Source organism: Penicillium arizonense, assembly GCF_001773325.1.
Source record: "Penicillium arizonense strain CBS 141311 chromosome Unknown PENARI_contig027, whole genome shotgun sequence".
Taxonomy (NCBI): Eukaryota; Fungi; Ascomycota; class Eurotiomycetes; order Eurotiales; family Aspergillaceae; genus Penicillium; species Penicillium arizonense.
The window spans coordinates 1,014-24,030 of record NW_019173304.1 but is presented as its reverse complement, the minus strand read 5'-3'; the positions used below and the strand labels follow the sequence as shown (position 1 = coordinate 24,030).

Below are 23,017 nucleotides of genomic sequence, written 5' to 3'. Positions count from 1 at the left end.
CCAGCCAACGCAGTTGTATCCCATCCTTCTGAGCACTCCAGGCCGGCCTTGACATAAGTAAACTTAGACCCAATAACCTCAGCATCATCAGATTTGCGACTATAAGTGGCCAAATCCGCATCCCGGGTCATCTCAATCTTGGTCATGCCATTGCCAAAATAGTTGAACCGATTGCCGAAATATCTTGTTGGCATTATGTTCCAGCCAGTGCCAGAATGCTTTGAGTGCATCAGGGTCATTTGCGAATTTCGCCTTTTCTTCCCCGGTAAAGTTTCGCGGTTGCAAACCAGCAAAGCCAGTCATTGCTATCCAAGAAGGCTCTCGAATGAAAATCGTGCATTTGGAAATCTGTGGCAGGATGGCCGGAAGAATTTGAATACCAGATGATCTGACATCAAGTTCTTGTTAGTTTGGGTTCATCACGCGATGTCTCATCTCAATAGAAAATTACCCATTTCCAATCAACCCAACATGTTTATTTGCCAAATCCAGACTCTCATTCCATGCCGCACTATGTACAAGCTTCCCTTTGAAGTCATGAAGTCCAGGTATCGTTGGCCATCTCCAAGCATTGAGGATACCACCCGCGTTGACCAGAACGTCGCACAAATCATGGATGACAGTGTTCGTCGCACTATCTTTGATATCAATATTCCATTTGGCAGTCGATTCGTCCCACTTTGCCCCAATTATTTGATGTCCTACTTTCGTTTTCTCGCTGAGATTGAACCGAAAATGGAACCCTTTGAAATAATCGAATATCTCCTTGGAAGACGCGTAGGTGCTAGACCATGTAGAATGGGGATCAAACGACCAAACATAGGTGTGGGAAGGATTATCACAGGCACATCCAGGGTATTTGTTTTCGTACCAGGTCCCACCCACATCGGGGTTCTTTTCATAAATTTTTAAAGTCAAGGTCGTCAAAGTTTCGTTGCAGCTTGTAGGCCATGAGCAGGCCGCTAGCTCCGGCTCCGATGATAACCACACGGACGGGACGGTTTGTGTTCAACGGTTTGTCCATTTTGAAATGTGAAACGAGATATATTTCGAGGGATCAACGGCCGCGGTCTTGGGTTGGTATATAACCAGGCGGGAATGCTCAGGGCATAGCCTTCTCTGCGGTGGCAGGTCGGAGGCATATCTCCCATCTCTTCCGGCTAGTAAGTATACTACATGACTGGTGTATGAGCAGTCAAAGTTACTCGTCCCGCGATCTCATGTGGAGTGCTGCAAGGGCTGTGAACCAGTTGCAGAGGATCATCTCACTGGGCTACCAGTCAATCCACCCCCCCAAAAAAGGGAAAGGAAGAGCGGTGTGGGTGACCTATAGAGCACATTTGCATATAACCCAAGAAATGGCTAGAATGCACTTGCACAACTTTGTGATCTGAGAGCCATGGCGGATACAACCGGTTCGTGTGCTGTGGAAGTGTTTCCCCGCATATCAGGAGATCAAATCGCGGCCACTGATAGATCTGAAGAGTTTGACAGCCAATTAGAATTGCACGACCTGCAGAATCATCCCAGCGAACTCTGGAAGCGAGACAAGGGTGGCTAATAATCACCGGCAGCAAGCGGTTGATTGGAATAACAACATTATCGTGTTAGTACGACAGAAGCCACCAAAGCTTCCTAGAAATAATACCTCGAATCTGATGATCAACACAAACTCTTTGACTTCATCACGGAAAGTATACGGCACCTCACGTGATTCGACGGATCTCAACGTTATCTACATCTTGACAAGTATAGGTTAGCGTGAGCTCGCTCCACCTGATAGTACGGTAAGGGAAATTGGTTGGGAATAGGGCTTCCCTTATTCCACGTCTCTAGTCATCTCTATCAATATTGTATGGAGGTGACGTCTAAACAACATTTAAACACAACTGTTGAAACAAGAACTGAAACTGTATTCGCTGTACGGAGTACAAGTAGACCACAGGCTCCTACGTGTCTGGTTGCAGAAACCGGCATCTAACACAAGTGCCCCAATGCAATCAGAACTTAGAACGAAATCCTCAAGACGGTTAGAAGACCCCTTAGTGTAAGATTGGCGTGCTGGCCATACAGGATGGCGACTGATTGCGTCACTAATATAGGTTAAAATCACGACTTCTCCAGGGACAATCGGTGATGTTTGAGATACATGGATTTTGATATCCAATGTAGCATCTAAAATTTCACATTCACACCTTACACTCGTATCTTTCTCGGTAGGTTTGTCTAGATTATTCCGATCAGTGGCAATCTCAGAATCACGGAGCGACGATCAGGGGGCATTGGTCCCACACCTACGCCGTTTTCTAGAAATTTCAGGGTCCGTAAGTAAGATACACGAATTACCCAGGGTTACCCGACCCCTTTTGCACGCCAAGAGGCCCCGACCATTCAAGCTTAAAACTGGCAGCCTTTGCATTGGCCCCCTTAGTGCAATCGCAGGGTGATAATTCGTAGACTAATCTTCTTGGCCCATACTGTACAGGTTTTGGAAATGTACCGGTGACCCCCGATGTATCTGATATGCTCCTTTTATTCCGTACAGTCCAAAACGTGGCCAAGCCCTGCCAGACCAAGATTAAATTATGTCTCGCTTAATGAAGATGCCTTGGCTACGGTCTGGACAGTCCAGATGATTCCCCACAGTGCACCAGGTGTTGCTTACATGTACGTAGACTTGAAACAACATCCGGTCAGCTTCACAGGCTTCGTCATTAATATATATAGAACGATGACGCGCGTAACGAAATCGCAAAAATAATCGCAGCCTCACACAGGCCCTGAACCAAGGGCCAATGTATTTGTACGGACAGTCACTTCAAATGGTTCACTTGTCGATCGCGACCCACTTGGCTGTGAGGAAGTCCATGGGCTAAGATGTTGTCGCCACTGAAATACATTACCCGACAAGCAATCAGGGTTTTGCTTTTCCTGATCATTGAATACGCATATAGGTGCAAGGTTATATATGCTTTCCACGCCTCATTGGGAATATTTGGATTACACTCGCAAATATAAACGTTATGGATGTTATGACCAACACGAACCCCAGCATATAACGGCGAAGGGGGACGCGTGTCCGTGGGGTCCCGTTGGTCTCATTTGCCCCTCCGGGCTATTGTGACTGGTTGACGCGGCTGAGCGTCTGGTCGATCGTCCTCAAGTCATTTCCAGCCTTCACAATCAAGTATAGTTGTCCTTAGCAATACATTTCTTTACAAGTTCTACCCTCCGTATTCCGTAGTTAATTTACATATATAAGTTAGTGTAGTTCGGTACTTTTCCTACTTGGTCCAAGCGCCGACCTTATTCTTTACTCCTATATCTACACTATGGTGACGTGATTTATAGTAATGTTCTGCTCTCATCATGATGAGCTGTCGAATGTTCGGAAATGTGTACTCTGTACTCGCTTATATTTTCCTCCTGGTAGGGAAAACGAGAGAGGGTCCAGGGTATGGAGCTGAATTAGGATCTTAGTGTGTACTCCGTAGTATAACTTAGGTGTAATATACCGACGGCAGAAACATGGTGTATCTAGATCGCGAACTACTTAGGGCTCAAAGGATTTCTCGGCCTGTTTTCCTGTCCGATTCTACGGAGTACACCTTGTTTACTGTAATTATCCCGGGAGATACTCCGATGGAAACATCGGATCGACACCGAGGGGATACCGCATCCGGAATCCGCGAACGGTCATCTTGACCCTGGATAGCTCTTATCTGGGAGGACCTGTGTTGGAACAGACCTGCTGTGTGCGTGTTTGACAAGCACATTGTGGAAGAAAAGATTAAAATATCCCAACTGATCGTCGGTTTGGGATCATCCGTCCGAGTTGCCAGCATTCCTTTTTCCGTCATGATCGACATCGGAGTCAACAGGTACAAAAGACGCACAGGGAAGCGTAGATAGTGAGGTTGGATCAAGGGTTGAAAGCACCGCAAGCAGGAGATAGAGATCAGTATAGAGTAGTAGTAGTAATGTACACTCTGTAGTGATAAGTGAAGTGTAGTGAAGTAGTATACAATATCAAAGGTTATAATTATATATTACCGTAATTACCATACACGGTCATTCCCGTTAATTACTTCGGCCGCCCTCCCTTTTCTTCTTCTCCTTCAACACCTTCACGACTCTATCACTGTTCACTGTTCTCGAGGTCTGGCATTGCCCAGCCGCGTTGTCTCTTCTTTTCCTCAAGCCTGCTTCTTCTCCCCCTTTCTAAAACGCTATCGCCACCCCTTGGAACCGTGTCGCGGGTCCCGACGCTGCCAGCCTCTCGTTGAATATTATCGGCACTAGATTGCCTGCCACTCATTAAATCCACCTTTGGAACACTCGTTTATTTGGCCCTATTTCCTGTTGGGAATCGGTGTCGCATTCTTCACGGCTTTGCTGCACGACGGGATACGAACCCTACAACCCCATAACTTCTAATTCCACTCGAACGCCTCGATTTGTTCGATCTGCCTCTTGTCCTTTTACATGTTCGAAAAGTCCTCAAATACCGGAACCGCCAAGATGCCTCTCTTCCGGCTGAAGACGGTGTTCCCGTTGCTCGCTTTGGTGACGATTGGAATCTTCTTCTTCTGCATGGAACGTTATGACCGGTCTGCCTTCCTCCGGTTTAAGCATCCCATTGATCGGGCCGGTTTCGCTGGCAACAAGCAACCTCAAGCACAGACACCTACACAACCGGAACCCCAGCAGACCGGTAGCACGTGTGAGGTCGACCCCAACCTGGCCGCTCCCCTGCCCTTCCCTGAATGGCTCCCACGCAAGAACTACACCCGCGCCTACTTCCGTCCTCGCCATGTGAACCCTCGCACCGAATTCCACACTCTGGAGGAGATTGAGAAGCCCGTTCTCCCGCCCATGGTTGTCATGGAGCGTGGTATGGTCGTGTCTCCCGAGAACAAGGAGGAGAACTTTGTCTGCCCGGAGATCATCAATGTGGATGTGGCCGCCGATGACGATGTCGAGGAAACCTCCAAGCTTCTCTTTGGTCTGGCCACTACCGTCGACCGTCTGGACCGCCTGCTTCCCTCTCTGCTCTACTCCTACGGAAACACCAAGGCCGGTCTGATCGTTTTAGTCCCCGAGTCTGATGATGATCTGGAGAAGCAGGAGACCTACTTCCGCAACCGCGGTCTGGACCTGACTCTCATTGCCTCTCCCTTGGACTTCACTGCCCGTTACTTTGGTATGGTTGAGGCCTTCACCGAACACATTCGCAAGCACCGCCCCCACACCACCTGGGTTGGATTCAGTGATGACGATACTTTCTTCCTGTCGCTTCCCACTATCGCCGAGGAGCTCAAGCTTTTCGACGAAAAGAAGAAGCACTATATTGGATCTCTGTCCGAGGCCAGCTGGCAGGTGGACACTTTCGGTCACATCGCTTTCGGTGGTGCCGGTGTGTTCGTTTCGAAGCCATTGCTCGACGTCCTGATGAAGTACTACGATGAGTGCCAGTCCTGGGGCGAGCAGCCCGGTGACCAGAAGCTCGGCCAGTGCATCCAACGCTTCGGTGACACTCCTCTGACTTTGTGGCCTTCGCTCTACCAGATGGATATGGCCGACCCCGTCGATGGTGTCTACGAGTCCGGTCGCAAGATTGAATCCATGCACCATTGGAACAGTTGGTATACCAAGGACGTGGTCAAGATGACCACCGTCTCTGCTGCTGCTGGTCGCAAGTCGGTTCTCCGTCGCTGGGTCTTTGACCAGGAAGAGACTGTGAATAGCGCCACTGGCGAGACTCTCCGTCACTTCTGGGTTATGACCAACGGATACTCGCTGGTGAAGTACACATACGGTGAGTCCGTGCCTGACGATGCCATCAATTTTGATGCCACCGAGAAGACATGGCCCGAAGACCCCCGCGGTTACGAGGACCGTCTGGGTCCCCTCCGTCCCGCCGAGGAGGAGGGTGTCTCCAAGGACCGCTGGTTGCTTCGCGATGCCTTTGTGGTTGGTGACAATGTGCACCAGTACTATGTCCGCGAGGAAGACGAGGGCCACAGTGTGATTGAAATCGTCTGGCTCGGTCCCAAGGGCGGCGGCGGTGGTGGTGTCAGTGACCATTACATTCGCGGCACTTACCAGCAATAAATTGCTCCGCTTCCACTTAAGGCTGGTCCTTGGGACTGTTGATCGTACACTCTCTTCACTTCGTTGCACATGATTCGGCTCTTTTTCCCCCTTTATTTTTCTAAACCTTTATACGCTTCGACTCGTCACGACACCAGCCCAAGACATTGCATCGGCCAACACAGCCTATTTCTTTCCGGATGAGACTCGCGATCGTGACTTGCCCTCCGCGTCCTCCAGTTTCTTACTCATTATCCGGCGTTGCATTGGCGGAGTCTAGTACGGTGCAGGAAGTGGCTTTGCCTTCTTCCAATATCCTAACGGTGTATCCCATTTTTGAAATGTTCCGCGGCTTTACTCTTTTCTATTATTTTTTTCTCCCCCATGAGGAGGTTGGTCACCTCCAATCATTCTGGCCGTCTTATATGTCTTTCCTTTATTCTTTCCCATCTCGTCTTTCAGTGCGCTTCAGGGGAGAAGCCACTTCCATCCTCTCTGCCTTGCATCTTTTCTGTAAAAATAGACTTGACTGCAGACCCGTGTTGCGGTCTACGTTGGTGATTAGCGTTGAACCTTTGTTCATTATGTGAAGAATATGATCAGTTTCCGTCATTTCAGTCTGTATCTTCCCGTATCCAACCTCGGAAGCAACCAGGGAGCTGGCTCTGTATCGGGTCTAGGGCCTCACGGACCGGGCCGCGGATGATCGGCTTTGGTTGCTTTGTTTCCCATGTGGGTTCGGAAGGTCGTGGACACGAACTGTGGGCTGTGGCCGAAATGGTTTTGGTGTCTGTTGCCGGTGGAGTATAAATATGGAGTAGAGGGCCATGAATTGGGGCTATTTAGCGCACATGCCCTGAAGTAAGCAAAAGTATAAAGTCCGTCGGGGTTTCTCTGGTCTTTAGTACCCTGTCAGTGGGGATATATATACTGCGTTTGTTTTGTTATGGACCTTCGAATGTAAGCCTGAGACACTGCATATCAGGGGTTTGAATTCTAGAGTGCAAGGGGAAATCATTCGGGCCTTATTCGCCGGCTCTTTGGAACTGGGGCCAAGACTCGCCTAGTATGTCCCCCGTAGGCTCCCATAGGGCACACTCAGCTGATGAATGTGAGATCGGCCTCTTATGGCCGAAACCAGAACGGAATGACAGTGTAGCAAAGGGGGAATACCCTATGGCTGCAGACGGGCTATGGAATGAGATGGCCAGATAGGCCCATTCCATAGGGTGTGACCCGCGCCTGTGTAACTTAGTGAGTTCTTTCTGTGGCAATGTTTTTGATATTACATTCAGCAGTACTGTAGTACCTGTAGTGCACTGTTAACTGAAGTGGCAATCTCGAGAGTTTTCAATTTCCAGTTTCCCCGGTATAAAGATCAGCCAATCAGGGCACATTCCTGAGAAAGAATGTACTAAGTATAGATTCACTTCACTGTCTTCATTCTACTCTAAACCTCTACAATATGCTCTACTTTATACTCTACTTTATCTATACTCTTTGGCAAAGAGTCCAGACCGGGGGAAACGGACGAACGGCAACCAATCAGCGTCTAGAGTGACCAATTAGCGCCTCGTGCCAAGGCTCGTGCTGAGGCAGTGACAGTACCGTACAGTATCATACCTGTGAATGGAGGGGGTGGTACCTCCAGATAGCAGTCAAGCCCACCCATAATTAAGTACCCTCACTAAGGCCACCTGTACCCGTACCAGCCGCACACGTGACAGACCGCCTGCCTCTCGCAACTCGCACTTTGCCTTCTTCGCTCCCCTTCCCCCATTCCCTTTCTTTCTCCCATAACGCGTTACTCGATTGGGTCATCTCCTCCCCTTTCGGTATCCCCCCCCCATATTCCACCTTTTTTGCTCTTTTGCTCTCAATATGTCTGCCGTACTTGATGATAAGCTCTCCCCTGGTCATGATGACCTTCAGGCCGGGCCTGAACGGGGCACCAAGCGCAACCGCATGAGCGCCGACGATGAGGACGACGACGATGACAAGCCCGGTCGTGAGCGTCGCAAGATTGAAATCAAGTTCATTCAGGATAAGTCGCGTCGCCATATCACGTTCTCTAAGCGCAAGGCTGGTATTATGAAGAAGGTACGCGTTCCGCTCGAGTTTCGAGATTCCGAGGCTCTCATTATACTTCGAATACATTCGAACTATAGGACTTGGCAATTTGAGGACTTCGACTAACCACCTTTTCGACTCTAGGCATACGAACTTTCGGTTCTCACCGGCACGCAGGTGCTCCTCCTGGTCGTCTCCGAAACCGGCCTCGTTTACACTTTCACCACCCCCAAGCTCCAGCCTTTGGTCACGAAGGCCGAGGGCAAGAACCTGATCCAGGTAGGCTACTGTCCGCTTCAATGGTTCTTTTAATGCATTTACTAATCTGATAAAAGGCATGCCTGAACGCCCCCGACCCCGCCGCTAGCGAGAATGGCGTCGATGCCCCCGATGTCGCCCCCGAGGCTCCCGAGGACGTGGCTCACAACAATGTCAACGCACCACAGGGCAACATGCGCCCCGGAATGCACCCTGGCTACATGACCAACGAACAGCAGCAGCAGATGGCGTACTACCAGAACCTCCAGCAGCAGCAACAGCAGGCTGGTGGCCAGTACCCAATGCCCGTCGGAGGCCGGATGCCCCCGCAGCACCAACCCACTGCTTAAATTTTACGATCTGATCTGTCGACCCCTTCGGGGTCCCAAGGTCCCAGATGCTGCGTGTTCTTCTCTTGTGTTCTTTTCCTCTCTGCGCCTCGATCTCTCGCGTTCTTTGATACCCGTCTCCCTCTATGCTGATCCGTCATCCCACTCTCCCCTCGGAAACCCTCGGAAATGGTCTCTGTACCATTCTTCCAGGGCTCTCGCATAAAACCATTTGTGTATTGTCAAACACCTGGTCCCATCCAGTCCACCTTTGATGATACTGGATCTGGTTTTCCCTTTCAACATTGCCTTCCGGGAAAAGGAAAACAAAAAAACAACTTGCTGAGAACCATGGCTTTCGAAATAACAAAACCTCCCAAAAACATAAGAAAAGAGAAAGAGAGCGCAAGCAGACAAATTTGGGCTTCATTGCTAATCTGGTTACTGTTTTCCCCCCTCTACCTAGACAATGGCGGAGGATGGTGGTGTTCGTGGTGCATTGAATATTGTCGGCGAAGTGGTTTTCCTCTCTAGTCTTTTTTTTTCAATTATCTTCTGATTCACACACTTCTACTGGTTATTGTTCTGTTTATTTTCTCATTGTCTAATCTCAAGTGTGTTACTTGTTTCTTTTTTTTTTTTTTCCACGCCGTATTGGCCTGATTCTGGCCAATTTCAAGTCATGTCTGTCCACTGTTGACTCTGGCTGGGTTGTCTTTATGGTGGTTACTTGTATGGTATGGAGAAATCGGATCCTATTCCTTGGACTTGTCCTTGTTGTACTCGTAGTCTACGTCCAGTAGAGAAGTATGGGCACCTCGATGATTTGAGTGATATTCATTGGTGTGATATACTTTATATCCTCACCGTTGTAATTGTAGGGCAATTATGCGTTCGAAGGCCTGCTATCTACATGTGTAGTAGCTTAATGTTTCAACGACTTGGTCTTCCAAAACAATTATTTTGATGCAATGAGCGGGTTGCAGACATGAAAAAATAAAAAAAACTTCATGATTGTTGGTATTTACAAAGCCAATGATACCGTTTATACATTACATCTAGACACGAAACACGTAATATTGAATGCCAACGCACAGTTTGTTTCGATATACACATACGCATGCAATGACATATAGCTCTACTGGAAGTCTACGGACGGTCGATTTATCAGCATCCTATATTCATTTGTACGGAGGTATATAATCAGCAACTGTGGTATCATAGTATCTTGACAGAAGAAAGTGAAACACAAATGGAAAATCGAGAGCGAAGGGTTCTCGAACAATTGGTGGCATGAGCGCGTTGGGCTCGTTATGTTCAGATAGGAGTTACTGTACATGGATGGGGGTTGGAAGATAGCAAGGGCGGATTGTGTTGGATGAGGGTGAGCGATGAGCGATGAGAAAAGGGTCGTGGGTTGGATAGATTGCAGGGTAGGTAGAGGTTGTTGGGATGAGATAATGGAGAGTCCCATGAGAATGACTATGGCTGAACAGGGCCGGATTCGGATTCGGTGACTTCTTGGGTATACCGTGCTCGAGGATGAGTTGCAGCCTGGGGAAGTATGTCTTGTGGGTCGGTGTGGGCCTGGTTGCCCGCCTGCGAGCTGCTCCATCGAGACAAATATTGTCTCCCGGATTCCCAGGCTCCTGTCAGGGCCCTCCTCGGTCCAGCAAGAAAGCCAGATCTTGCGGCCGGAGAACGGGTGTCATCATGCCCGTGAGTATCATCGGTATCTTCTTGGATAGTTCCGTACCCGCCAGGTAGGGCGTCAGACGTGGAATTGGACATGCCCCATGCGCTGCGTCGTTGGCGTTTGGCGGCGGAAATCCCACCGAATGGTGCCGAAATTCGACGCCGCTGGTTCTCGCGCCCTGACACCAAGACTCGGCGAGATCCCCACCCTCGATCGTGCGTGGTGGCGCCGATCGTTGAGTGTCGCGCAAGCCCTTGTCGTGGACCATGGAAGGTTACACTGCCACTGGTGTTGCGTGGGTGGTCTGCGGAAGAACGACGTTGTCCATCGGCGGAGTCATAGTCGGAATCGTCTAGTTCCGCCCAAATAGAGGCCGGATTCAAGTCGACAGAGTCAGGATGATCAAGATGGAGATTGAGCGGTAAACTCGGGGCTCGTCCTCGTTGATATGAAAGATGGCGGGTGTTCGTATTCGTGTTGAGAAGGGGTTCGCGTTCTCCGACATGTGCTTCTTCATCCTCGCCGTCCAGCAATCGAGGTGATGTCGGAGGGTGCTCTTCCACAACTGCCATACCGGGCCCAAGTGCAGTCTGCGTGGGTCCCAAGGCGCTAACGGCAGCGTGACTATCGATATCTTCCAATCGCCAAGAAAGACACAAAACACCAGCCAGGAGAACAATTGTTCCCAGAGCAATGAGACCGGCGTGAAAGCCCGCCAGCTGAGACACTTGCCGGAAGTAGATCAGCCCATCCATGATGGCGATGATGTTGTAGATGCAAAACACGAACGGGTATAGAACACTGGTGCTGCACAACTTTAGTCCGCGATGAAGATAGAACAACTGTGTTAGTGCTAGGAATATCATCCCCAGTAGGATCACCCATGACTGCCAACGGTTGAACTGGTTTACACGGTCAACTACCGTGCGCACCAGCAGCTCCACTGCCGACTTGGCCAAAAGAAGCGAATGGGCAGATAGAATACCACTGATAAAACCATAGGACATGCCACGGATCAACTTCATTCGGCTTTGCAGTCGCAGCAGGTGTGGCGTAAAATGCCCAGAGGCCGAGGGCTTCGCGCGTGACGAAGGAAGGAAGAGTTTCAGCAGTTTTGAGGCTATCAATACAGCCGCCACCAAAAGAGTAGTTCCACCCATCCATAATAGGAACGGGCGTCGTTGTAGAAGATCCAGAAGTTGGTCTAAGGTATGTGCCGGTTCCCCGATGGCGCCAAATGTCGCAATCAACAATGCGCCTATGCAAACGAGCACTGTACCGGCGAGGGAATATCGGGTGAAAGGTTCACCGAGGATCAGCGTCGCGAATATCGTATTGAAGACTAGTCCGGACTGTTTGGGATTCCCATCAGCAAGTGACGTCCGCCACATGTGGAGGGGAACTGACCGCTTGAAGCGTGGAGAGCACCGGAAGTGGCAGCGTGGTAATTTGAATGGTGCTTCCCACGATATTGGAGACCACAAACATTCCCATTCCTACCTGCCATCGTCGGCGTTTGTAGGGGGGTCTGCGCACATCGTATGGGTGCTTCTCGTCCTCGAGTAAATGCGACTTCCGCTGCAGGGTGAGTCCGATGGCCTGGAGGCTAGTTGAGATCAGCCCAACGATGACACCGACCTGATCTTCGTCAGCTGTTGACTCTGTATAGGAATCCTGGGATCTGTGTTCATACGGCAACGCTTCCCTCCGGCGACAAGTCACCTAGATTGCCCATGTTGCGTATCGTGCATTGGTCAAATAGAGAGTAGGAAGAGGTTCCAGCGAAGAAACTATCGGAGTAAAGATGCCATGGCTAAAATGAGGTATAATACAGAGAATAGAGGTATCCAAGGGAGGTTGAGGAGTGCGGAGGGCTGGATGCGGAACGCCAAGGCAAGTCCGAGCTTAGTTGGACACAACATCCTTTCCTCTTCCCCACGTCATTCCATCAACAGTCACATTTAATCCGCCAAAATGTCACAAAGCCATGCTCTTTCCGATGATCAGGTGGGTTTGTTCTGTACGTCTCGGAAAGCTTGAGTCTAACTGATGTCGATAGGTCGCGGGCGAGCTCCGCAAGATGACTGCGTTCATCCGGCAAGAGGCCCTCGAGAAGGCCCGCGAGATCCAGTTGAAGGCCGACGAGGAGTTTGCTATTGAGAAGTCCAAGCTCGTGCGCCAGGAGACCGCCGCGATCGATACCCTCTACGAGAAGAAGTTCAAGCAGGCCGCCATGTCCCAGCAGATCACCCGCTCGACACTCGCCAACAAGACCCGTCTTCGCGTGCTCGGAGGTCGCCAGGAGCTGCTCGATGAGCTCTTCCAGACCGCCCGTGAGAAGGTTTCCAAGGTGGCTGCCGACGACAAGAAGAAGTACCAGGATATGCTCAAGGGGCTGGTCCTCGAGGGCCTATATTATCTCAACGAGGACAAGGTCGCCATTCGCTCGCGCAAGAAGGATTATGATATTGCTAAGAAGGCCATGGAGGAGGCTGCCAAGGAGTACAAGGACAATGTTGGGTCGGAAGTGACTGTGACCGTGGACGAGTCGGAGCCCTTGCCCGAGGGATCGTAAGTGCCTCCTATCCGATTTAAGATTATGAAGATGATCTAACAGATTACAGCGCCGGTGGTGTCGTTATCATTGGTGGGAATGGCAAAATTGAGATCAACAACACCTTCGAGGAGCGTCTGCGACTGCTGGAAAGCGATGCTCTCCCCTCGGTCCGACAGACACTGTTCGGGAAGAACCAGAACCGGAAGTTCTACGATTAAGCGTCTTCTTGTCTCTTGGATTCCACATTGGCGACTGTATTTTGTGTGTTATAGTTCCGATACTTTTTGCTCCTCTTGGCTTTCATAGACGGGGGATTTCTCTGCACAGTATGAGTCTGGTCTGGAATATGATCAAGCTTTTTTAGCGGTATGTTCGCTCTATATCAGTAATGACTTCGTGGTATTTGGTAGAAAATGCTTCAAACATGCTTCGCTCTTACGGATGAAAAAGGTCGTTAGTCATTTCGGGGGGAATTCAAGGAAGGTTTCGGTCCATGCGTGTCTGTCCCAATAGATAATCACGAGATTTGGTCATGCTTGCGGATGGGGATTTCTGTCTCCCCTAGAACCTGACCGACTAGCGCTGATGACTCCGTTTGTGTGATCTCCATGCTCCTCCCAGTATTAATGGATGGGCTGCCGAACAAGCTCCGAATGTTACCATCTCTCTCTGTGGCGTATGACTTGAACAGTGTTTTCTTCGGCGGTGGCTTTGACCGGACCGAATAGACAATCCGGTAGTGCAAGGCCTCTAGAGCTTCTTTGGCTAACATCCGTTTGAGATGCGAGGCACCTGAATCCTCGATGGAACTAAAGATCAACTTGATCTGAGCTGCCAGCTTGTCGATGGCAGCATTATAGTCCTTTTCAGTTTGAGTCACTCTGTATCTCAAATCCAACACGGATGAATCGATTGCGACGTTGAGGAGAGCGGTGATGGCAATCAACTCTCCGTAATCATAGTCGCCTTTCCCTTTGAACAGTTTTACATGGAACCGCTCATCGCGAAGTAGGACCATCGTGATGCGTTTGAGATCAAGCACATCTTCAGGGGGCTCAGTCAGCGGGCTGGGGCTTTTCAGTAAAAATGAAATAGCGAGGCGACATCGCAACAGAGCAAACCATGGAGACGTTGGTAGTATGTGGTGAACGACTCGGCTCTGTATGCAGACATCTGTGACTGTATGGTAGAAAGTTTGGGAAACTCGAGACAACTACTTTTGTTAGTCATCGATAGATGAAACATTGAAATAGAAAAAACTAACCAAGTCTTCCCCATTTATATCAGTAAAGGAATCCGGGTCGAGCACGGCATTGATGGTCCACTGGAGCTCCGAGGATATCATAAAGTCTGCTGTTAAAGACAAGTCAAGCGTAAGCCGCAGTAGAAGGAGCACGACTCGCTCTTGGGTATCTTCTGCAAGTCTGCGATTCTGTGAGCCTTGGTATATGAGCAGGGATGTGTTAGAGTGGCTTACAAGTCGGCAATTTCTCGGAACAACTTGAGGATTGAAATGAGAACGAAGCCGTCCTTCAGCCCGGAGTCTGCGGTGATTTCTATCGCAAGCATCAGCGGAATGAAGACGAACAAGCAGGAGAGTTGAACTACCTTGTAGCGGTATAGGCGTAATCGCCATGGAAGGATCCAATGACTGGGACCTGGCCCCTAATCGCGTAAAAAGGTCATCGATATCAGCTGGACGGATAAGTGATCTGAGATGGTTCACATCAACGCCCTGGCATTTCTGGTTAGTCGACTTCGCGGCAATTGAGTATAGAAACTTCTGCAAACCTTGAGAATTCGGTAATAAGCGTTGCTCATTTCGCTTCGACGTTCGTAGGGAACTGAAAGACAGTAAGCGTTGTGCATGAATGTAGCAAGATGTGAGACTAACTGGAACGAAAAATCCACACGATTAACTTGTCCGGCAAGAGCCCCTTGCACAAAGCCATCTGGATAAATTCCCCTGACATGAATAGACGCTCGCGAGCTTCAGGATCTGCAAGAAAGTCATCCAGATATGTTCCACCCGTGAATAGATGCTGTGGAAATTCTGGAGCCGACGGCAACTTTTGTGTCACATCGAAAAATCGCCAGGCTCGGTCGTGGTCCAGGGCTTCGGTTCTCCTAACAGCATCCAGCAGGCGCTGTAATCCAATACCACTATCACTGTCGTCACCCAGGGCCGAAGTCAAGACGCCTTCATTCAAACCTCTCTTAACGCCGGACGTGCTATCATTGCCATCTGGTGAGTTCTGCGTAAACTTGGCTTTTAACCGAGCAACGTTGGCTTCAATCTCGTTATCATCCACTGCGTCGTAGACGAGAGAGTCGATTGTGTGCTTGTACTTTTTAGGCGATGTCTTTTTGAGCCCCGTTTTCATTCCCACTGTGCCCGAGACAGACTCGGGCTTCTTGGATATCGGGGCAAAGAGACTGGCTGGATCATCCAATGAACAGATCGAATCCGTGTCTTCTCCGTCGGAACTGATGACTACCTCTTTGCCGTCTTTGACAATGCGCTGAGACCCGCCAAAACTTTCATTGAGAGATGAGACTGTCGCAGACTCGGTACTTTGGAAACTTTGCCACGTGGGTGGTTGCGAGAAGCTCTCCTGGGCTGAAAGATACAGCGTGCGATTCAACTGAGCCTCGGCCTCATGTTCTGATTCCGGAGAAAGATTACTTATTATGGACGACGAGGGCTCAGTGAGGGGTGAAGACTCGGGTGCGAGTTTATTGGAGCCTTTCTTGCTTTCTGATGTGCGATTATGGTTTGCCCGCGAGAACGACGGCTTGTTGAAAAAATCAGTGATGGGCCGCATCATGGGCATCTGAACAAAGATAGAAAGAGAAGAGGGGCACCGTGGAGATTGGCGCGTTGGCGCGTTGGAGTATCGCGCTGTCACATGACGCCAACTGACTCAGCACAAACCAATTGAACCTACATCTACAAGTCCTTGAAGAGTAACTTAAGTTGAGTCACTGATTTGATCTCTGTTGTAGAAGTCATGTTCGAATTGTGCTCGTTGTGGCGACATATCTATATCCCTCGAACCAGATCTGCCACATTCCTATGTGGCGTCGATCTGCGGCTAGTGATCTGACTACTGTATAGTAAATACGAGGGTTATGGACCGTAGAGTGCCACTGAAGTATTTGGACAGTCTCCACACAGAATCCACGCGCTTCGAAGCGAGTATATGTTGTTCCCGCTCTCCTTTTGCTTCTCACCTCGTTTTTGCCCATTGCCTAGAGCCAACCCTAGAGGATGTTTACTGGCAGTATAGCTGTCCACCCATCTAAGAGGCTCTACTATACCATATACTGTACTCCGGAGCCGAAGCACAGTCTTGTGTTTGATCGACAGACTTGAAACTGTTATTTCTGGCGTGCCTATCAGGGGTAGCAATTGAGTTTAGCCCAAGAGACGGCAAATGGATCCACCATAGTATAGTTCGCGGCTGCCATGTTATATAGACCAGGACTGGTTCACCCTTGCCTCGAGATCTGTACCCGTAAACTTTTCAAGTAAAACCAATGGCCAGTGAGACTTGGATATACCAGGAGCTATGGGGCTATATGGGGTTGTATGGGGTTATCGAGCTTAAGGGGGAATGGCATTCTGGACAGTAAAGTGATCATCCTGGGTCCGCTCAGAAGTACCATTGTTTTCTCCTGAAAGACCAAAAGCCTACTGTATTATGGCCCACGCCAAGAAATAAGGAGACGAGGTGCATACGGGCCCTTTAACGAACAAAGAAAGGCATTTATTTGACAGTACGAAGCATTTGACACTAAGCCTCCAGATCTCATCCAACCGAGTCACAGATCACTTACCCAAAAAGGAGAGCTGACTCAGGTGGATCTGGATACGCTCGTGCCGTGTTGGTGGTTTCAGGCTCGATGCCCCGACCCCCCGGCGCTTGGGTGATATCATTAGGGGCTATATCGGCAAAGTCCTCTTGCAATTTCCTGGTTGTTACAACTATAGGAAGTCAATTTATGCTCTTCATATACCACTCAACTATATAGTTCGTGCGTACACAATACAGGCAAGTAGGTGTGACCTGGGTAGCGGCTTTCAGAGGGGGAAAAAAAAATAAAAATTAAGAGGCCAGCTCATCTCTACATTAGATGCATGAAATAAAGGACTAAGCGGGGGCCAGAAACACGGCAACCAATAGCTACGTTCTGCAGGGTAAGCTTACAGTACACGGAGTGAAGAACTGGAGAGAACGGGAATCATAATGCTGCACAGTTCTGTGCATTAATCAGTAATAGCAAAAGGGGAAACATGGGACATCCGCAGATCTGTTTCCCTGGATCCTGGATCCGAGTTGCCGATGATCCTATCCCGGTTGCCACTGTCAGAAATTTCGAAGGGCTGGGAGGAACGGGGCTGGATATTAGATTACCGCACTATACGGAGTACATTTACACCAGCTCCGAGGCCGTAAGCCCTAATGCCGTGAATGAATGCACGAATAAGACGATAGCAAAACAAAAGGTGCCTGAAAAGGAGAAGTGGCAGTGTCAAGAAACACTCGACGCGTGTAAAAAAAAGAGTAGTGCCAAGTCGGAGTCCCGGGATGTTTGACTAAGCAGGCATGTTGGTAAGCCGTAACAGTACGTTACTACAATCCTCGTAAGCCCGTTCACTCCCTCTTCACTTCCCTCGAGAGAATTCCCTCTAGCTTCATTACTCTATCTCTTTGAATTTGCTTGAATGGCCCCGCGTGGGAGTACCCTTTAATCCCTCGCCCTTCGCTTGCCCCAACTCGATCGGCCGAAACCCTGTTCTACAGCCTGGACCAACCCTCGAATCTCTCGCCTGGAACGTCCTGAAAGCGCGCCTATCGCTGCTCTGTTCACTGATTCTTTGTACAACCAAGGACAGTGCGCTTTTGTAGGCCTCATAGCCTGCAAACACAGCCAAATCGACAATCCCCCTTCGCGCCCGGCGCCATCGGATCACGGCCCTGCAAACCGGATGCTCGTACTTTGCCGGCAACCAAGGTTTTTGTCAAGTTTTATGCCCTTGAAGGGCGCACCAGTAGCCTAGATGGCTTCCGTGCACTTCCCTGGGGAGAATGTGGAGAGCAACAATGAGCAAGGTGGTGATATCCGAGAGGTCAGCAGCAACGTATCTAAACCCACGAAACGACAAAGATGGGCAACCACTCGAGTCCCCGGACATGGAGGAATCAAGAAACGGGTCTCCATTATCGATCGCTTTCATAAGCGGTCAGATATGAGAGAGGAAAAGCGAAAATCGAACAACACAAGCGCCTCAACCAACGCCGGCTCGACCGACGGCGATGAGAACCCGGAAGGTGGACCAAATCGGAGGGTCTACTTCAGTATCCCGATTCCAGAGTCCGAACGAGACGAAGACGGCCATCTGCGAATCACCTATCCTAGAAACAAAATCCGTACCGCGAAGTATACAGCGCTAACCTTCGTCCCCTACAACCTCTGGTTGCAATTCCACAACATCGCGAACATTTACTTCTTGTTCGTCATTATTCTTAATGTACGTCACATATTTGCCCCTCTTGGATTTCACCCGAGTTTCCTCTGACTGATATGCTCTAGTTCTTTCCCATTTTCGGTGCCAACAACCCCGGTCTGAACGCCGTTCCTCTGATCGTCATTATTGTCGTGACGGCTATCAAAGACGCCATTGAGGATTGGGGTCGAACGGTGTCCGATAACCAAGTGAACAATTCCCCTGTTTACAGACTGGTCGACTGGAACAACGTCAACTCGACTGAAGACAACATTGGGTTATGGCGTCGTGTCAAGAAGGCTTGTACACGGGGTACAATCTCGTCATATAAGTGGATTGCATCTCAGTTCAAAAAGAAGGATGTCGGAGAGGAGGACGAGGAAGGACAGCGACGCCAATCCTTCATGAGCACCGCGGATCCTCGAGCATCGATTTATACGCAGCGCAACTCTATGGCCGCGGAAGATGTCGCCATCCCAATGACTGATGTTCCGTCGCCTCAACCCGAAGCCCGCGAAGATTGGCCGATGATGAACAATCCAGAGAACAAATACTTGTCCCCGAACAGCGCAGCCCGCGAGAGCGTTGTGGAGCCTTTGCCAGACAAGAAACATGGAACTGTTTTGGATATGTCCAAGCAAACGCCTGGAAAGGCTCGCTTCAAGCGAGACCAATGGAAGAGTCTGCAAGTTGGTGACTTTGTTCGCTTGTATAACGAAGACCCAATCCCCGCCGATATTGTCATTCTCTCTACATCGGACCCAGATGGCGCCTGCTATGTCGAAACTAAGGGACTAGATGGAGAAACCAACCTGAAAGTTCGCCAGGCTCTTCACTGTGGTCGCCAAATCCGACATGCTCGAGACTGCGAAAAAGCCGAATTTGTGATTGAAAGTGAGGCGCCCCATGCCAACTTGTACTCTTACAACGGTGCCGTCCGCTGGGACCAGCGTGACCCGAGTTTCCCAGAGGCTCCTCGGAAAGAGATGGTAGAGCCCATTACAATCAACAACATCTTGCTCCGTGGTTGCAACTTGAAAAGTACTGAATGGGTCCTGGGAGTCGTCCTTTTCACCGGCGGAGAGAGCAAGATTATGCTCAACTCCGGTGCAACTCCTGCAAAGCGCCCTCGTATGGCCAAGGATCTCAACTGGAACGTCATTTACAATTTCTTCATTCTCTTCCTCATGTGCCTGGTCTCTGGTATCGTGAACGGAATTGCGTGGGCAGCGCCAGATAAATCTTTGGACTTCTTCGATCTTGAGTCTTATGGAGACACACCTCCTGTGACCGGCATTGTCACGTTCTGGACAGCTGTTATTCTGTTCCAGAATTTGGTTCCCATTTCGCTATACATCTCGCTCGAAATTGTGCGCACTATTCAAGCTGTTTTCATCCACAGCGATCTCTACATGTACTATGAAAGACTCGGCATCTATTGTGTTCCCAAGTCTTGGAACATATCAGATGATGTCGGTCAAGTTGAGTACATTTTCTCTGACAAGACTGGTACTCTGACACAGAACGTCATGGAGTTTAAGAAGTGCACAATCAATGGCGTCTCGTATGGCGAGGCTTACACAGAAGCTCAGATTGGCATGAGGCGTCGCGAGGGAGCCGATGCTGACGCGGAGGCTGCCCTGGCCCGACAACAAATTGCTGCCGATGGGCAGGAAATGCTTCGAAACTTGCGTCGCATTCACGACAATCCTTACCTGCACGACGATCAGCTGACCTTCATTGCTCCGAAATTTGTCGCCGATCTGGATGGAAAATCTGGCGAGCAACAGAAGCAGTCTGCCGAGCACTTCTTCCTGGCTCTCGCCTTGTGTCACACTGTCATCACCGAACATACCCCTGGCGACCCCCCTCAGATCGAGTTCAGGGCTCAGTCCCCTGATGAGGCTGCGCTAGTCAGTACCGCTCGAGACTGTGGTTTCACTGTTCTGGGTCGAGCCGGTGACGACCTTCTCCTGAATGTGATGGGCGAGGAACGCACTTATACCGTTTTGAACACCCTCGAGTTTAACTCGTCCAGGAAACGAATGAGTGCGATTATCCGAATGCCTGATGGCTCTATCCGCCTGTTCTGCAAGGGTGCTGATAGCATCATCTATTCTCGTCTTTCCCGTGGCAAGCAGCAAGAACTCAGACGTCAGACTGCAGAGCATTTGGAGGAATTTGCTAGAGAAGGTCTCCGAACTCTCTGTGTTGCCGACCGCCTACTTAGCGAAGAGGAATACCAGACGTGGGTCAAGGACCATGACATTGCTGCTGCTGCGATCACCGATCGTGAGGAGAAGCTCGAAAGGGTTTCCAGTGAAATCGAGCAGGACCTCATGCTCATTGGTGGAACTGCCATTGAGGATCGATTGCAAGACGGCGTCCCAGACACGATCCAACTTCTTGCGGACGCCGGTATCAAGCTTTGGGTTCTCACTGGTGACAAGGTCGAGACTGCTATCAACATTGGCTTCTCGTGCAATCTCCTCAACAACAACATGGAGTTGATTGTGCTCAACATTGCGGAGACGGAATTCCAGCAAGCTACAGCTGAGCTTGACAAGCATCTGCAGACTTTCGGTTTGACGGGCTCCGATGAAGAACTTCTTGCTGCCCGAACAGATCATACCCCACCTGAGGCTACGCACGCCGTGGTCGTCGACGGTGAAACCCTCAAACTGATGCTGTCTGACGAGTTGAAGCAAAAGTTCCTTCTGCTGTGCAAGCAGTGCAAGGCTGTGCTTTGCTGCCGTGTCAGTCCGTCACAGAAAGCCGCCGTTGTCAACATGGTCAAGAACGGTCTCAACATCATGGCCCTTTCAGTTGGCGATGGTGCCAACGATGTGGCTATGATTCAAGAGGCCGATGTGGGTGTTGGTATTGCTGGTGAGGAAGGTAGACAAGCTGTCATGTCCTCGGATTATGCTATTGGTCAGTTCCGGTATCTTCAGCGCCTCCTCTTGGTGCATGGCAGGTGGTCTTACCGTCGGCTTGGAGAATGCACGGCCAACTTCTTCTACAAGGTACGTGATAATGGTTGAATGTTATAGTTCATTCTTGCTGACTATTCTCAAGAATCTTGTGTGGACATTTGCTCTCTTCTGGTACTGTATCTACAACGACTTCGACTGTTCCTATCTGTTCGACTACACGTACATTGTGTTGGTCAATCTAGCGTTCACTTCCTTGCCGGTTATCTTCATGGGTATCTTCGATCAGGATGTGGATGACAAGGTTTCCCTCGCTGTTCCGCAACTGTACATGAGAGGCATCGAGCGCAAGGAATGGTCGCAGCTCAAATTCTGGTAAGTTTAACCGTTGAGTCGAGTCGCATGGCGTCTTGGCATCTCAGATCCTAACTTTCTATAGGATGTACATGGCCGATGGCTTGTACCAGTCGATCATTTGTTTCTTCATGCCTTACCTCTTGTTCAGCCCGGCAAACTTTGCCACCGGAGATGGTCGGAACATCAATGACAGAGCGCGCATCGGTGTTCTTGTCGCGTCCTGCGCCGTTCTCTCTAGCAACCTCTACATCATGATGAACACCTACCGATGGGATTGGTTCACTTCTCTGATCAACGTCATCAGTAGTCTGCTGATCTTCTTGTGGACCGGGATCTACACGTCTTTCACGTCCTCAGGCCAATTCTACCATTCCGCTGCTGAGGTCTATGGAGCATTGAGCTATTGGGTCGTGCTTTTGCTTACTATTCTGATCTCCCTGCTCCCAAGATTCACGTACAACTCCGTCCAGAAGGTATTCTTCCCGCTTGATGTCGATATCATTCGGGAACAGGTGACCCAGGGCAAGTTCAAGTACCTGGATGCGCTCGACGATATGCCCGCCTTGCCCCCAAAAGTCCCCACCTCCGAGACTGCGGTCCCCAGTGAAGGATCGGCAACCTCTTCAGAGATTGTGAAGCCAGTTCAGCCCGCCATGAAGCAGGACACTGCAGTTCCGGATGATGAGCGACCCTTCTATGCGCCATCCATGGCCCCCACTGCGAATACCCACAATCCTCGCAGTCAAAACGGCAGCAACGGCACTAATTATACCGCAAGCCTCGACCAGTATCCGCGACCGCAGTCGGTGGACTACGTTCGCCGATCTCACGACCGGACACGGCATTCCTTCGAACGGGGTCGACCAAGCTTTGAGCAGAGCAACGATTTCACTTCTGCTGCTATGCTTTCCCGAATGGAGTCCTCCAATACACCCCATCGTCAAATTGAAGATCCGTTCCGGACTCCTGACGATGCTTCTGCACATAATATGATTTAGAGGAGCGCATACTGCGTTGCATTGACCTTGACGACCCGTCCGATGACGTTCTTCCCTGGGTTATTCTGATCTGCTCTTTGCGATTTCCCTCACTATTCCTATTTGACGAGCAATATTCCGTGGTGTTTTCCTTTTTTGAGAGTCTTTTATATTCCCTGATAGAAAGCAGGCGTTTGGTTTACTACTTTATTCGGCCGGAGGCTTAGCGCATATC

The 23,017-nt window shown here is 49.9% G+C and overlaps 6 protein-coding genes across 6 annotated transcripts; 4 read left to right on the top strand and 2 right to left on the bottom strand.

Annotated features, from left to right (window-relative positions):
• Window positions 1-4,521: 4,521 nt before the first annotated feature.
• gfsA (glycosyltransferase family 31 protein) lies at window positions 4,522-6,114 on the top strand (the record flags this gene model as incomplete). Its single annotated transcript, XM_022636029.1, has 1 exon — window positions 4,522-6,114. The coding sequence occupies one exon, from the start codon at window positions 4,522-4,524 to the stop codon at window positions 6,112-6,114; it is 1,593 nt and encodes a 530-aa protein (XP_022483999.1).
• A 1,860-nt stretch (window positions 6,115-7,974) lies between these two features.
• PENARI_c027G07860 (uncharacterized protein) lies at window positions 7,975-8,771 on the top strand (the record flags this gene model as incomplete). Its single annotated transcript, XM_022636099.1, has 3 exons — window positions 7,975-8,193; window positions 8,308-8,442; window positions 8,499-8,771. 3 exons carry the CDS (start codon window positions 7,975-7,977, stop codon window positions 8,769-8,771), a joined length of 627 nt encoding a protein of 208 aa, XP_022484106.1.
• Window positions 8,772-10,232: 1,461 nt separating this feature from the next.
• On the bottom strand, window positions 10,233-12,181 carry PENARI_c027G12162 (uncharacterized protein; the record flags this gene model as incomplete). Its single annotated transcript, XM_022636144.1, has 3 exons — window positions 10,233-11,798; window positions 11,854-12,084; window positions 12,140-12,181. 3 exons carry the CDS (start codon window positions 12,179-12,181, stop codon window positions 10,233-10,235), a joined length of 1,839 nt encoding a protein of 612 aa, XP_022484078.1.
• Window positions 12,182-12,420: 239 nt separating this feature from the next.
• On the top strand, window positions 12,421-13,221 carry PENARI_c027G11109 (H(+)-transporting V1 sector ATPase subunit E; the record flags this gene model as incomplete). The annotated part of the gene is made up of 3 exons (XM_022636136.1): window positions 12,421-12,453; window positions 12,506-13,017; window positions 13,071-13,221. 3 exons carry the CDS (start codon window positions 12,421-12,423, stop codon window positions 13,219-13,221), a joined length of 696 nt encoding a protein of 231 aa, XP_022484018.1.
• A 299-nt stretch (window positions 13,222-13,520) lies between these two features.
• On the bottom strand, window positions 13,521-15,828 carry PENARI_c027G06462 (uncharacterized protein; the record flags this gene model as incomplete). The annotated part of the gene is made up of 6 exons (XM_022636085.1): window positions 13,521-14,216; window positions 14,268-14,427; window positions 14,481-14,559; window positions 14,612-14,738; window positions 14,795-14,847; window positions 14,898-15,828. 6 exons carry the CDS (start codon window positions 15,826-15,828, stop codon window positions 13,521-13,523), a joined length of 2,046 nt encoding a protein of 681 aa, XP_022484107.1.
• A 2,240-nt stretch (window positions 15,829-18,068) lies between these two features.
• On the top strand, window positions 18,069-22,803 carry PENARI_c027G05636 (uncharacterized protein; the record flags this gene model as incomplete). The annotated part of the gene is made up of 4 exons (XM_022636077.1): window positions 18,069-18,539; window positions 18,602-21,541; window positions 21,594-21,823; window positions 21,888-22,803. The coding sequence occupies 4 exons, from the start codon at window positions 18,069-18,071 to the stop codon at window positions 22,801-22,803; spliced, it is 4,557 nt and encodes a 1,518-aa protein (XP_022484032.1).
• Window positions 22,804-23,017: the final 214 nt, after the last annotated feature.